This window comes from Dermacentor variabilis, chromosome 3 (genome assembly GCF_050947875.1).
Source record: "Dermacentor variabilis isolate Ectoservices chromosome 3, ASM5094787v1, whole genome shotgun sequence".
NCBI lineage: Eukaryota > Metazoa > Arthropoda > Arachnida > Ixodida > Ixodidae > Dermacentor > Dermacentor variabilis.
The window spans coordinates 86,710,030-86,726,800 of record NC_134570.1 but is presented as its reverse complement, the minus strand read 5'-3'; the positions used below and the strand labels follow the sequence as shown (position 1 = coordinate 86,726,800).

At 42.8% G+C, this 16,771-nt stretch overlaps 2 protein-coding genes across 2 annotated transcripts in view; both read left to right on the top strand.

Moving 5' to 3' along the window:
- The window catches only part of LOC142574594 (uncharacterized), a gene marked incomplete at its 5' end in the record, with an annotated part of 54,033 nt that overhangs the window by 13,242 nt on the left and 24,020 nt on the right, over nucleotides 1-16,771 (top strand). The gene's annotated exons all lie outside the window — the stretch shown is intronic.
- Nucleotides 9,389-10,669, top strand: LOC142573811 (cysteine-rich venom protein-like). The gene is made up of 2 exons (XM_075683061.1): nucleotides 9,389-9,394; nucleotides 10,010-10,669. Exons 1-2 carry the CDS (start codon nucleotides 9,389-9,391, stop codon nucleotides 10,667-10,669), a joined length of 666 nt encoding a protein of 221 aa, XP_075539176.1.

Here is a 16,771-nt window from a genome sequence, read left to right as displayed (position 1 = left end):
CACTTTGTGTCCTTAGCACTGCTCTTACCTGTTCAGAACTAAGAATCGCAAAATGACTTGTTCTGCAGTTGAAATAGGGTAACTATAAGTAAAACGAATGACATGTTCTGATGAACTTTGTTTTCATAATCTAATTGTTTATTTGGGCACATAACCAGTCAGATCATTCATACTAAAACAAGAAAACAAATTCAATACACTGGTTTATACTGGTTGGTGCTCTATTGACTTTAGTACACACATTGAACAAACGACAGGCAGTGAGAAATGCCAGCCACCACTTACTTCCAGACGGCATTATTGGTCACATGTGCACATGATATAGCTACAAAAACCCAAACAAAAGTAAACAAAGAAAAAAGTACATTTTAACAGAAAAAGAACAAGACAAAACAAAGAAAACTTCTTTTGGAAGCTAAGTCACAATCAAGGTGCAAATGACAGCTATAGTTTGCCAAGCACACACTTCGTTATTTTGCTCAGTCTCTCGATATCACAATTTCTTGTTTGACAGCAACACCAACGGGACATCTACGCATATCTTTATTGCACATGCCATTTTTGCTCGCTCCAAAATCCTTTTGTGGTTATTCATTTAGTACCTGCTTCGCCTGTCCTGGCATTGCAGGGGGGTATACATTCTGTGTAATGTAACTTACATTCAAATCAAGCAGACAAAGCAGGGAGGGAATTATCTTTGAGAACTATGCAAACATTTGCAGGCGGAAAAACCTTGCAGTCACTTTGGTCTAAGGAAAAAACAAATGTGAGGCATCACCTATAAGTAAAAGGAAATTAATAAACCTGTTTAGTCTAATCTCTCTCTTGTGAGGTATGATGATAGCATGATATGAATTTCTCTATCTCTACATGTTTGGAACAGTATATGCTGTGAAATAACTTTAACTGAAGAGATTTCCTAGTCTTTTAAATCCTGCCACTGCAGCTTACTCTTACTATCAGTAATACAAAGCCTTTTAGTATGACTTCCTATTACCAATCTAACTGCCATATTTTGAACATTTTCAAGCATACCAGCTAACTCAATATTATGGGGATCATAGCAAACACATACTTATTTGATTAGTGAATGCACATAAGCAAAATACAGTTGTCCTTTGAGGTTTTCGGGTCGCCGACAAAATATGTATGGGTGGACACATGACAGCTACTACACCGATAAGCATTGTGGCCAACCAAAATTAAGTTTATTCCTACACGGGCGGGCACGGCGGAGTGTGAGCAGACGATGGTCGGCTTTTTCTGGAGGCATGTACAAAGGAACCCCAACATAACGAATCCACTAAAATCAGCAATTTGGTTTGTTGTACTGTGATTCCACCTTTTCGTCAAATAAGTACATTTGCAAATGGATTGTTTTCCCACGAAAAGGGCCGCAGTCAGAAAAATCAAATCTGAATGAGAAAAAAAAATTTTGAATTTGAGAGTCTGCGACCAAAGATATGGTTTCACGGTGTGTCAACGATACCTTCGCATAGGTAGTATGAAGCAAACCTAGCCTTGCTTTTGCATCCACTCTGTCCTCTTTGATACTGCCACGCGCAGTGGGACGACACCATCATGAAAAGTGCTGGCAGTGGAGGCGAACGCTTTGTCTGTCTCTCACTTCAATGCATCTCCGAAACTACAGATTATGCAACCCCCAGTACTAAACACGTGGGAAGACTGTGCACATAATACCACGCCATATCAACACGTCCACCCTTTCCACACGCAGCAGTTCACCTATAGAACAGGGTGCGCAGGCTGCAGATGTGCTCAGCTGTACTCACAGCCATGTGCAGCGACGGCTGCGCTAGAAAAGAAGAAACGCACGGACTAGGCTCCTCTGAGGGCCCCCTTAAAAGCTGTTCGTCATTTTTGTTTCTGTAATAGGCTAGTGCAAAAAGTGAATTTGCTTCATTCCTATTAAGAAATTTTGTACACATGGTAGAAAAATTATGAAAGTAGAACATTTTATTACTTTTCACCCCTCTCAGATGGAATATCGTACAAATGCATAAGCAGCCATTTTTGCCTTGTTTCATCTAAGATGTTTTTTGATGCTGAAAGAAAGGCATTTGTTTAAAAAATAAGCTTGGTTGCAATATGTAAAGAAATTCTGTAATGTCACAAGGGTTGCTGAAATGAAAATATATTTGTGATTTCCTTGCAACTGAAACACTCGAAAGGAAAACGACCTTTTAAACAGACCAAAAAAGAAGCCACTGCACATGCACCCATACTAAGCCAGGGACTGTATCAAGCTGATATGAGAAGACTTTCAAGAAAGAATCTTTCCCGGTTTGGTAAAATTTTTTAAACACTGGTTAACACCTGGCCCACGCCTTAAATCTAGAAGGAATAAAGTTCTTAAGTTACTCTGTGTTCTTTCTTGAATCCAACAAATGTGCCTAGAAAAATGGGCCAAGTCTACACGTGTGGCAAGGTGTGAACAAGAAACTCGCTTTAGCTGGCTGCAGTGCTCCCTGCGATGAATATTCAGGCAGAAAATTGTTACCCCAAATATGACTGTGCCCCCAAGAAAACCAAATCTGGTAGACTACATCAATGCGTATGGAAAAATCTTTAGTCCATGCTTGCTGGCACCCTGTGTCTGTATTGGCCTCTAGGAGAATTGTGGCCCCCACGTGCTGGAATCTTTCTGTGGCATAGAAAACAACATTGTGGTACCAGCTGTGAAGTGTTAATCAGTTTAATCAGCAGTTTAATCACAGTTAATTCCAAGTGTTTGCATGTTTTAAGCATTGCTTGTGGGCATCTTGGCTACAAAACAACCTAGACCTTACATCCCAGTCTGGTGTGTAGCGTAACAAAGGCTTTTATTGGAGCAACTTGATGCTTTTATATTGGTTATTCAGTTGGCATGATCTTTCACAAAAGAGTTATAGGCAATTTTGCTGCAATAACAGTACTGTTTTCATAGAATTCGTCATGGGGAGTGCGGCTTGCCCTTTTTGCCAGAGTTTTTGCTGAACGACGATTTATTATCGGTCTGTTATATGTGGAACTTGAACAGCTTATATTTTTGTCTCCTCAATCCACACTTCTGCTGCACTTCTGCCAGCATCTCTACACAGGGTGTTTTGACTGATGCCATACCAAGTGAGCACGCTACAAGCCTCGTGTGCATCGTTTTCATGACTCTTTCGATGACCAAATTTCATTTTCAGTGACTTTATCAACTAAGTATCCAGCAGCAGCTTGAACATGGGTAGTCATGAGAATTCGCACCAGGCTTGGTTGAATATGTCCAGCACTGCAGCACTGAGTAGTGAACCATGCTGTAAGAGTTGGCAACTAAATTGCCACCTTGTGATTGCAACTTTTCAACCTTACAATCAAGGCTTCAATTACCCAGCCAGCGAGCTGCAGCAAAGGTGTGAACTATAATTATCTGATGTCACATTCTATGTCATAGCGATAGCAGCTGATCCCTGCAGTGGTGGCCCTCAAGGCCAACAGGCATCCCTTTCTGTGCACATGCTTGTGTAGGACTAAGCAGATGGTGCCAGTTTGTTCAGTATTAACACTATGCTGACGCTGTATCGGGAACACATTTTCTTACTCAGTGCGATAGCCTTTGAACCTAGATAATTGCCACCAAGAGTCCTTATTCCGCCAACCTTTCCTTTGCCATGTCATTTGCTTCTGCCTTGATGTCATGGAGCAACTTCAGCTATATGAAGCAACGATGGTGTTTGAGTATATTGAGTATCCACACAGCCTTGCAGTTTTCCAACCTGAACATTGCTTCATTAAAAGCTGACATGATTTGGTCTCAGCAGACAGATCAGAGTTAAAAATGAACTCTCATAAACTTCTTTCAAAGTCATTCTAACCTTGTCAATATTCCCGTGCCTTTTGATGTGTTATTCAACATTGCCCAAAGCAAGTTGGCTCTTAAAAATCAAGATAACTTTGCGAGGCCAGCTACTAGGCTACCACTGTCTCTTCAGCCAGCCTGAAGTGTCTCGCAGCCATCAAAGCAGGAGTGCAAAAAAACAACAAAGAAAAGCGTGGCAGACAAAATGTTCATGGAAATCCATATGTTTATGGACTGTTACACTGACTGAAAAAGATGGTGGCTACCCAATACAGTCTTGAAGTACGTAGTTGTTTCAGTCACGAACAAACAGCCAGTTGCCCAGTCCTGCACAAGCACAGTGTACAGATGCTTATGGATTAAAATTTGTTGTGTGTGCATGCGGTTCAGTGTACCACATATCATTTTCCTGAGGCTGCAGTACACTGGGAAGACTGGTTGCTACTTCAATAGTAGGCCCTTAGAGTATTGCAGCCCTTTGTTTACATTTTGCTGCAGATTGTATCAAATGTGAATACAAACTGTTTTGCAGGACATGTCAGTTCAGTTCAAGCAATTAGACAGAGTAACCCAATAAATAGTTTAAGCCTCCAAAACGTCTTAATGCAGTCCCTAGTTTAGTACAGGTTTTCGCCTGATGTTTTGCCTTCTTCCATGGTATAATGCTGTTGCTTGCTAGGAACTGGTGGTTTGACGAGCACACTCTCTTGTGTTGCTATAATGACAACTTGTAACAAAGATTTTCCTTCCTAACAAACGTTTGGATACAGTGCCTGTGAGTTCATCTTTTAAGCTGTTTTTCATTCGATCTGTGCATTTACATCGAACGTAAACTACAAAATATCACTACTGAGAATAAAATAAAAACACACCTGTGTAACGATTCTGCTAAGATCGTTGGAGTGGTCAGCCACAGGATGCAACGCAGGTGGAAAGGCATCCTGAGTTAAAGCAAAATAACAATCATTGTAAGATGCAGGTAAAAAATTTTATTCTGTGAGGCTTTTGGCATGTATACTAATTACCACATTTGTATGTAAAATAGTTTTCCATAATAGCTGAGCAAGGTTAACATCTTGCCCTGTGACTGTCAGCCAGTGCTACTCATGGCAATGGTGGCAAGTATGGCACGTCCTTTCAAATGGAACTTTTGTGGGTTACATGAATTCAAAAGAACTTAGGTTCACATAATACATGACATCTGTGGTTAGAAGCATGTGTTGCATGCAGCACCAATGCATGAGTGGCACTGCCTAACACTTCCAGGGCCAGACTTAGTACATAAACAATGCAAATGTGCAACAAAGTGAACAGGTGGATAGCTGCTGCTATAACTCAAAGATTGCATGCATCATGCAGATGTGAATGCAGCTCCCATAAGGAGCGGGTTGCCCTTTGGTGCACTTCACTTCTCTCCCTCTTTTGTCTTCATCGCATGCTGGTGCCATATGGTAATAATGAACAAAAATTAAGCACCTCAGTTCCCATTCTTGTTTTACTACATGCTGTAAAGTCGTCTAAATGCGCTTAAGACTTAAGGATGTACTTCAGCCATTTTGTCTTAAAAATATTTTTTGCTTAGCTTCACTACACCTTAATGTAGCGCAAATTCTAGACAATGCTTACAAAAAAACCTACTCCACACAATAACACCTTCAATTAAGATTACACAGTCTATGGCTTCGAGATGTGTACATACATACTTGATACATGATTACAATGAAAATATAAGTGACTGTTCTAATACACACACTTAGCATACTGCATAACAGCCACCTGGTCCCAAAATGGTTCTTTGTTATCACACATAGGACGGCCACAACTATAAATTTAATTCTGGCAGTGACTTAAGTCACGGCCAAAACTTTCACAGTGCAATCAATAAAAATTTTCGAATTTAGAGCAGTTAGACATAAACAGGGCAAATAGTTTTAAAGTGTTAAATAATGAACTGTTATGGAATCTGGCACTAGAAAGCCATGCGCCTAAAACATAGGTACTGTTTATCATATAAGCACATTATATTTTTGCATACTTTCCTAGGGATCACATCAAACAGTTTGCTTACGTGTAAATTTTGCTAGTATTAGCCCTTATCTTTTCACATTTGGCTTACTGCAGCTTTATGCGCATGCAAATGGGCCACTACTACCTTCAGCTGAAGGCCAAACACTATGCCGTCCAACAAACATGCATTTTACAACACCGACAGTACACTTAGAGAATGAGCAACTCTTATAAACAGTGCAGTTCTTTGGACACACATTGATATATGTCTGTAAAACAATGATTTTTGCTAAAATGATAACTTAATCTAATTGGTACTGAGCATAATGCATCATGCAAGAAACTTGCATTTACCGGACACCACTATAGATGCTGCGACCTCTGCGGCTTCTCCACAATCTGGCATAATGTACTCAAGTTGCCTGTAAACCCTGGAAGGTGTCTAAGATACTTTAAGAAGCTCAGCAAACATGAGAAGGACCTAAAATGAAGGTCAGAGAAGCAAAGCAAATTTTTAACCATTCCTCTCTATGTTGCTATGAATGTGAAGGTGCTAGCAAATGATGTATTTGAACTGTATCTTTAGTCGTGCAATAGTAGAGAGCATATTTTTGCAATAATTATGTCATAGAGAAGAATGACAGAAACCAATCTAATTAATATTTTTCTTAACTTGCACAAAGTTTTCGTCATTATGCTGATGCACACACCTGCATACCTCTACTGTGAAGTCTTGTTTCAGTTTCTTATTTTATTGTTACATGGTAATTTACATCATACACTTGTCCTGAAATACATCACTTTGGGCTCCTTCAGTATTTTTTTTCTTACTCGAACACACATGCCTATACAGGGCAAGCACTCAAATATATGCAAAACTGCCACAGGACTGGCCACTTGAGGTCGACATGATTGTACAGCGCAAAAGACGAGGACTGAAGGAAGAACACAATACAGGCGCTGTCACACACACTCAAGGCACTTTGCGAGATTCTCAGGCTTCTTTCATGCTCCTAAAACATTTTGTAGCACATATTGAGCCACAGAAAGCTGTACTGGGAAATTTTCACGTTGCTCTACAATTTTATAATTGAAACTCTTTATCTAATTATAATATTTGATAAGTTTATTAATTGATCAAGGCTAATTAGGTAATTAGGCAAAATGCAGCAAATCCAAGTATTTCCAAGAGGCAGGAAACAACATTACCTAGGTTCTCTGCAGCTAGGTGGCATTTGCATATTTTTTTTAAGTTTGCTAAAGTTATATGGCATAACCTGCATACGTCCCATGGAACAGGTGTCACACCAATCACTCTAAGTGATGCCACTAAACTAGCCATTGCACTTAAAACATACAGGGTAAAAAAAGTAAAATCTAGGTAAGAGCATACCAAGGCCTCTATTGCTGAAAAGGGAAACTGATGAGAGGCGTCTGATCTCCGGCTATGAAGCTGCTTCATCCTCACAGCTGGCAATGAAACGGCCGCAGCCGCAGTCCTGAAATAAAAGAGAAATATTTGACACTACAATGATAACACAGAACACAAAAAATCTGGTGGCAAGTTTATCTTGGAGAACAACTGCTGCTACATTAGGTTTTGTATATTGGTCAGCTTATTGTTAAACTAAGCTTGCCAAAATTTTATATCTTAATGGCTTTGCTCTTTACAAACTAAAAGCTTTGCCCAAATCATGCACTTATGCACTACTTAAGCTATGAGATGTTTACTGATCCCTTACAATGAATGGCTTCTAAGACAAATTACTTCACACAAAAGGATGCATAACTTATGAGTGTTACTGACATTAAACACCAAGGTAGTACCTCTTTATAATAGATAATGGTGGACTTCAAGCACATTTTTCTCACAGATACAGGTTGATCGGTCTGCCTTAATTTTTCACCAGCAGCAGAAATTTTGTTAATAATACTCGTGCAATATAGGATGACGCTGTGATGTGTGATATGATCCTGAGTTGATATGATATGATCTGATATGATCCTGATTTGGCACCTAGAATTCAAAACTGAATATCTGTACCCAATACGCAATGGCACAGCAGCAAAGTAATTAAACATTAAACAAGTCCAGGTATCCAGTGCACAGCGCCAGCTGTTGAATAACAACATTGCACAAGCATCGACTATATAGATCTATCGTAGTATGGTGCACGGCAGGCGTAGTGGCGGCCTCAGCAAAGAACACAGCCATGGAGCGACGCGCCCGTATGAGCCATCGCCGGCAATTCTATCGCGTAAGTTGATATATCTCGTCACGGCACAGGCATCGTTTTCTGGCCGCCGAGGTGCCGGCGCCACTGATACTCACCTGCTCCGGCCGTCGCCGTTCAAGTGACGGCGTATCCAGTAATCTGAACCCAAGCAGGACACCTGTTGCCGCCAAGCAGTACGCTAACAATAAAGAGGTTCTTATACTCTGACCGGCAGCTCACGCGGCGTTGACCCGCAGTGCCGTTGGAAGCTCACCACACGCTTTTAATACCACAAACGCGCAGCCGACATTTCACGCCCGCAGATCAAAGTCGACGGGCGCAGGCTCTACATGCTACGCGCCGCAGTCGCGCACTGCCTGCACAATCAGCGATGTGGGCGCGAAGAGACACAGACGATAGCACGGAGCGTACTGGCAAATCTGCACAATGCGCGTTTAGTGAGCGACCTACTGCACACAATCGCACGAGCTAGGGGATTGGCGCCACGTACGCGCCAGCTAGCAGATACCGCGCACGAAGAAGCGCCGCCGGTTCTCGCTCAAATGATCGCTTTACAAACACTCACACACGCGCACCGCAGTAAACCCTTAACGAGCCGCCACATTTTTCAGGCCGCGGTTAGGCGGCGAAGCTTAGCTCACCTCGCACTGCACGTAACTATTATGGTAGTGGCTTGCGCTTCGGGGAACATGTCGAATGCTCACATCCACACAAAGACGCGGCAAAGTTTGTCATCATGTAAAATACCCTTTTTAAGGTACACTCGCTTGACTCTAAGCACTCAAGTCGCCTCGATTACGACAAAGCTCGAAGAAACACAGTGATCGTGCAAAATGGTTCTGGACGGCCACCTGTCGCGACATGTTGTACTGAGACCTTCAATAAGTCATATCAGCGCGTCTCCTCACTTTGAACACATGCACACTCATATAACGTGTAATAATCGTTCAAAGTCACTTACCGTGGAGTCTTGGGGGTTCAAAGCTGTGAGAAACAACAACCACGGTAGAAGAATGCGCCGTCGCTGACAATGGCTGCTCCTTTGCGGCTTTCAACGCACGCGCGCGCGCTCCGAAGGCTTGTGCTCCTCCGCGCGTAGTTCCGACCGTTCCGACTTTCGGCGTCCTGTGCAGCGCCAAGGCGCGGCTACTCCGAACAGAAAAACAGCGCCGACACACATCGCGCGGGATATTTCGAATCTGACTGCAGAAATAATCCTACTGAAATTGTCGCTGCGGCTCACTTCCTTGTTTGTCACGGCTGAGTTATTCTTTTCTCTATTTGGCTCGTCTCAGATATGGGTGTATTTCAACACTCCCACTTTCCCTTACGCTACCGTTATTCCTTGAAAACCCCCATTTTACAACCGCAATGCCTATTCAAATGGGGTCGGGGGTATAATAATGGTTCTAGCTTATTTTACTTCTTCTCGTGGGAGTACTCATTTTAGGCTAGGGGGAAAAAATGGCATATCAACTGTTAAAACGCCCATATGGGCTCATTTGTGTTTACAGTGTAGAGCATCGCACGCGTATTGCGAAGACGTCGGATCTTTCCCCACCTGTGGCAAGTTTTTTCGTCCACTCTCATTTCCATTAATTTATCATTTCTTTAATTCAATTAGTAAGTACAAATAATTTACCCTGTGTTGTTCTTTGTTTCTTTGATTGTTGGCTTCTCGTGATATATATATATGTATATATACATATATATATATATATGTGTGTGTGTGTGTGTGTGTGTGTGTGTGTGTGTGTGTGCATATATACACACATACGCGCTCTCCTAATCCACTCTACCGCTACTACGTAACTGGTTTTCTTTTTCACTTTGACATTCCTAATGCTAACGCATTAAAAGAGGTTTCATATCACATAAGCAGTAGCAAGTGTGTGGCGCCGTTTCCGTGTCGCGACAGGCCCACGCAAGCCTCTGCGTGCCGCCCGGCGGTCGCTTGAGCCACGACAAGCGCGAGGACCGCTTCACGACGCGCTTCGACGTCACGGGCCAGAACTTGGGACTGCAGTTCGCGACGTACGCCCCTACGGGACCCGACTGGAAGCCGGTCATCGAAGATTGGTTCAACGAGTACGCGGACTACCCGCCGAGCCTCGTCTCCGGTTTCCCGAGAAGGCCGACGCGCAAGGCCACGGGCCACTTCACCCAGGTCATCTGGGCCAAGACTCGCTACGTGGGCTGCGGCTACGCCTACTTCATCGCCACGGGCACGCACCTTCCGCACACGCGCAAGTACACGTGCAACTACTACGCGTCCGGAAACGTTGTGACGCGGCCCGTGTACCAGAGCGGCGCCACGTGCAGCGCCTGCCCGTCCTCCACCCGGTGCGACCAGTCGACGGGTCTGTGCGACTGCCAGTCGTCGCTGTCGCCTTACTGCGCCGGCGGCGGGTCGTCGGGCCAGAAAGGCACGTCTTGGCTGTCGTGGCTCCTCGTAGTGGCCGCCGTTGTATTCGGGCTGGCGCTAGCGGGCGCGGGTGCTTACTTCCTACGCCAGAGATACGTAGCCCACTCGAGCACCGCGCCTTCGGACCCGACCGGTGGCACGACGGCCGGGTGACGCGAGGACGAACCCTCGAGGACCGATGCGCGGGACGGCACACCGATCAGAACCGTGTATACGTGTCGTGTAAAGCGATATGTTGCATCGGCATACTGCGCTGTTCCTTTGAAATACATGACACGTCAACATCTTATGACTAAAACTCCCCAGCCTCACATTGACCTCCGTTAGTATTATCCTTGATTGGGTGTTATTTACTGATCGTGTTTAAGAGGAAGCTTTAGCTCGGGCCCAACTCCGGCGCGGCCTATTCAAATACATGTAAAACGCAAAAACGTTTTTATGAGATAACCCCTGGACCTATTTTGATGAAATTTGTCGCATTTGAAAGAAAAACTTAAATTCTAGTGACTGTTGGAAGCGGAATTTCGATTTAGGGCTTGAATATTCTTAAAACAATTTTCAAATATTTGACCGTTCGAAAAAAATAGAAGCACGAAGTTTACAAATTCATAGCTCTGCATCAAAAACCGATATCGCGGTTCTGTAAACGGCATCCATTAGATAATTCAAAGCGGACAAATTCAATATGTCATTTTACATCTTACGTGAATTTGTTACGTTGGTTACAACGGTTTTGCAAAAGTTATATATCCCTATTATTAAATTTTTTATATTTCAAGTGTAACATATTAATTTTGTCCGCTTTAGATGTACTATTAGATACAATTCACAGAAGTGTATTATCATTTTTCTTTGTTGAGTTACAGAGTTGTAAACTTGATAGTTTGGTTTTCTGAAAATGTTCGATTTTCGCCAATTTTTAATAAAAGATTGACAACCTAACTGGAAAATTCGAAACCAATAGTCACTAGATTTTAAGTTTTTCTTTTAAATGCAACAAACCTCGTCAAATTTGGTGCAGTGGTTGCCGAGAAAAACGAATTCTCCTTTCACATGTATTTAGATAGGAGCGCCCGAGCTAAAGCTTCCTCTTAATGCGCAACTGTATCGCGAACCATCATTCTGCGAGACTACAGGCGAATTAAGTCATTTCGGGTGTTCCACAGGGGCTTCCGTTGTCGGTCTCTCTTCTATTCTTTTCATCTATATTAGCGACATTTCTGATGTCATTAAATCTTAAATCCGTCGCTTTGCCGCCGAAAGCGTCCTTTATCGCCGCACATCTTCTGCCCAGGGTCAAGGAATGGTTCAGGACGACTAATGCAGAAATAGAATAACAGTGTCTCATTGCAACTTAACAAAATGCAAATGCATGCATGTGTCACGTAAGCGCCATTACCGTCCACATATTTTATGCAGTCAGTTGAACGCCGTCAACACAGGTTCAACTTTCGCGTAAGCGTCACAAGAGATTTTTCGTGAACTGATCACATTCGGCAACTCGGCTCCAATGGAAATCAGTGATTTCACTATCTGAAACAATTTCCTTCTGTTCAAGAATCTGTGGATGTTGGCTTATTAAACGGTTATTCGCACGAAACTGGAATGTAGGTCAATTGTTTGGTCCCCGTAGCACAATAGCTAACCCACTAGACGCAATCCGATACCGCGCCGTTTTATTTACCAAGCCGTCGAGAAATAGCGCGAATACGTGTTGCCGCGAGCTTTACTATAACCACTTTCCTTTACGTCACACAGTTTTACCCCGACCCTCTACGTCGCATAGCCTTGTCAATACTTTAGCGTTTAGTGCTTTATGCCTGTCGCTTTTAAAGAATGAGATGAACTATCGCAATTCATCGTCAGTAAGCACAATCTGTCACTTTGTAAACAGTTAGCATCCAGTTCATTCGTTGAATTTTATGTATAAGTGCACTGCTGTATGTAAATTTTTGTGCTTATATATTTTGTATAATTATGTAAACTTTCCTTTTCACTTCGGCACTATCAGAAATATTTTGGCAACGACCTGTATTTTTTATATATGTTTCTTTGTTATGCAATATTCCGAAAAGGGGCCCTTTAAGGTTTCAATAAATGATGCTGACGATGATGCTGGCTTTTATAATTAATCGTGTCATCACGGTGGTGCTGCAACTTTTAAAGATGGTTATCGTGCTGTCAATTTAAAAGCATGGACCCTGCATGTAAGCGGTGCTGTCGCGCGAACTTTTTTTTTCTTTTTCTTTCTTCTTTTTTTACTTTTATGTCGGCTATGGCCTCTCTCAGCTTGTGTTCTTGATCGCACTCACTTGATACTGAAATATCTGAAGATTATTCAAAAACATTCATATTCACAAATAGTGACTATTCTGTTCATTATTCCATTTTTTTTAATATTCGCACACCTCTCAGTTACTGTGGAAACACTACGTTGAAAGAAATATTCGCTTTTCTTTTTTTTTTCTTCCTCTAGACATCTTGACTACAGGTTTACGTCATGCTCACTATAGGTTCCTAAGCTTGTTTGGTTATTACCCTCCGCGGTTTCTTAGTGGCTATGGTGTTGGGCTGCTAACCACGATGTCGCGGAATCGTATCCCGGCCACGGCGGCCGCCTACCTGTGGGAGCCAAATGCGAAAACACTCCTGCACTTAGATTTAGGTGCACGTTAACGAACAACAGATGATCAAAATTTATGGTGTCCCCTACTACGACGTGCCTTATAATCAGATCGTGGTTTTGACAGGTAAAACTGCATAATTTAATTTTTTTTTCAAATTCTGTTTGGTTATTTCTTCAGGTGCCACAGAAATCATTAACCTTACCAGGAAGCTAGAGTTTTATTACCACACAGTTAAAACTTTCCGAGATGGTTCCTAAATTTGTACTTTTAACATATCAGTAAAATCCTAATTGGTAACTTTGTTTTTACAGAGAATCTTTTTTTTTTTTTTAAATGTGGTACCCAGCGGACGCCAACCAAGGGAAAACACTAGACGTCTCTTGCGCATCATGTCCTACATTTCTGACCATACATCAATTTTGCTAGTACTTGACATGGCTATGGGACAAAACTTCGTGCAGCCTGCTACTATACCGGCTGCCCCAATAAAAGGTACACAAGAACAAGCCCCTAAGCAATATTTCGCAAGAGAAAAATCTACAGAATAACACTGCATACCTGTTCAGTCATTTCGTTTTTTTTTTTTACAGCAGTGCACTTTTTCAAGTTTGAAGTGTTCATTTTCTTTTCAAAGACAAAATGGAACTCAGACAGAAGGCCTCGAGTCTGACTGGGCCTTTGTTACCCCCGTACATAGCTGCCACAGTGCACAAACTTCTACATCAAACACAGTAAACACATTCATTTTATTTTTTATTTACATATGCTGCCATCTTGCATAGCAAGATATTGCATGAGTGAGTGAATATATATGTCAACCAATTGAATATATTTTAGTGGCAAAGAGAAAACAATATAAGGAACAATATCAGGAAGAGCTAGTTGATTAATGAACATAATCAGACAATAGTTCGGCAAATTCATCACTCGATAACTCGCGCAAGGACCCCTCAAGGCCATTCCAATATAGCAATTATATGTGGAAAAAAGGAAAACCTAAAACAATCAATCGATGCATTCAAAGGAACAATGTTAAGACGATGACTTCTTCTGGTGGGCCGAGAAGAAGGGTTAGTGAAAACAACAGGTGCATTGACATAAGTTTTCCCATGAGCAATTTTATGCAGCAGAACAACACGGTCACAAGTACGTCTATCGGCCGGAGGCTTTAGTAGCAGCTTACTAGTATGTGGTGTGAACATCGAATTTATGAATACAGCAAACAATGAAAGCAATGATACGATTGTGATACACACACAAAAAGAAATAAACTAATAATTGAATGACGCTATCAATTATTGGGGTATACATGAAATTTCTCAATTTTTTTCGTGGCGAGATTTCTCTTCGCGGTGTGATTGCACGCAGCGCCATTACGGGAGACGCCATTGCGACGGCAAGAGTTTTCCAACGTGCATATGTACCAAGGAGAGTTTCACTTCGATGAGACGAGTTATGCGAAATTCTGCTAAATCGGGAAATATGAGCGCGAAGATTTTATAAATCACGCACAGAAAAGATTGAGCAAAGGCGTGTTTAATTTTACCCGAACGGCCACAGCAAACATAAAATACTCCCAAGTTACGCAGAATAAGAGGATCGAGGGGCTATACCTTTTGTTAATCACAGCAAAACAGTGAAACCAGACAAATTAAAAGAAAAAAAGTTGTTTATATGGTTTTAAACGAAATTTAGAAATAGTAAGCTAAAGGAAAATTGAAGTGGCCGGAAGGACAACTCGCTACAAGTTTAGGAACCGAACCCACACCTTCCACATTACGTAGTGGGGAGTAGCAGTAACTGCGTAGTGTATTTCACAGTACTAAGTCACTCAGGGAGCCATACTTTGGTTATAAACTGCGATCATTCGCACTCTGCCAAGAGTGGGTTTAATACACAACGCTCGATAACGTGCAGTGTAATGGCGAAAAGGTGTCACCATACTAATTACCAGGCTGTGAATGCCATTTTGTATTAATGGTGAAAACTGCTCGTTCTTCACTCGAGAACCAAAGGTGGTAGTAGTAGTAGTAGTAGTAGTAGTGGTAGTAGTAGTAGTAGTAGTAGTAGTAGTAGTAGTAGTAGTAGTAGTAGTAGTAGTAGTAGTAGTAGTAGTAAACGACATTATTGGGGTCCTGAGGAGCTAGGCAGGGGACCTGCTGGATAGGTCCCCACCAAGCCGTCGGCTAATCCAGTCGGAACAGAGAGTCCGCTCGTTCATGGGCCCTCTAGACAGCGAGGAGCTGGACGTCCTGTTTCGGGTCTGTGACGGCCTTCGTCCAGTCTTCTTCTCGGTTAAAATCCTGTAACACAGGGCACTGCCAGAGCATGGGACTGAGCAAAATTCAGTGCCACAATCTGGGAAGAGTGGATTCTTGTCCGGGTGGAGTATATATATATATATATATATATATATATATATATGTCCAGAAAGCCTCTAGAGGGCTAGGACTCTGTCTGGAGCATGCGGAGCGTGTTAGCTTGTGGTCTGTTGAGCTTATGACGGGGGAAGGGAAAACTCTGCCTATTCGCTCTGTAGTGAGATGTCACTTCGTGAAAAGTAACTAGAGGATCCCTGTGGACCAGCTCTCCCGAACTCACCCGAGACATCATCCTGTCGCGGCTTATGAAACCTCACGCACGGTCGTGGGCTATCTCATTGGGATTCAGGTGACCCGGTAATACGGCTGGTCCCATGTGAGCTGTGAAACAGACTACGTGGCGAATTATGTCCGAGGGAGGTTTGCCGTTCAGAATCATGGCTGCTGCTTTGGCTGTCAATGCCCATGTGAACGGTCATCCCCATGCGTTCCCCCCGAACGCCCCATGCGAATCTCGGGAGCCCGTGTACACCGTAGTGCGTTTTGGGTTAAGTAATGCGAGAGCTATAGCAGCCTGTTCCGCCGCATTGACTGAGGAGGTCTTCAGCGAGGCTGTCGAGAGGAGTTCTCCCCTGTCATTGACTATTGCTACGGAAAACTTGTTGGCACTGGCGTGTCGCGCCGAGTCAACAAAGGTCTCTGTTCCGGATATGTTCTTTAAGAAAGTTCTAGCCCTCGCCAACCTTCGACCTTTATTGTGTTGGGGGTGGACATTTCTTGGAAAAGGGTCTACAATAAAGGAGTTCCTTACTTGAATATCGAGTTGCATGGTATTTCCCTGATTGAAGCTAGGACGGAGGCCTGCCGCATCCATCAGTTTTCTGCCTGCTTTGGAGTTTGATAATCAAATAGTTTGTGCTGATCTTTGTGCTTCTATTAACTCCGAAGTTCTGTTGTGTACTCCCAACGTCATGAGTTTCTTTGTGCTAGCCATGATTGGCACGCCGAGCACCCTTTTGACTCTTTTGCGCGTGATCGTGTCTAATTTATCTTTCCGTTTTGGTCCAATTGAGGGCCGCGACTATGTAAATAACATGGCTCATGAGGAAACGTAATAGACCCTAAGGAGTATATCCTCGCCTATGCCGCCTTTCTTGTTGGACACTCTCATAATTATGCCTATAGAGTGTTCTCCGTTTTCGTGGTGAGATGGGCTATAGCCTTAGCGTTGCAGCCCTTTGAGCTTATTGAAAACCCTGGGATTTTGAGAGTCTTCTCTTGGGATCGTGTGCCCATCTCTGGCACGA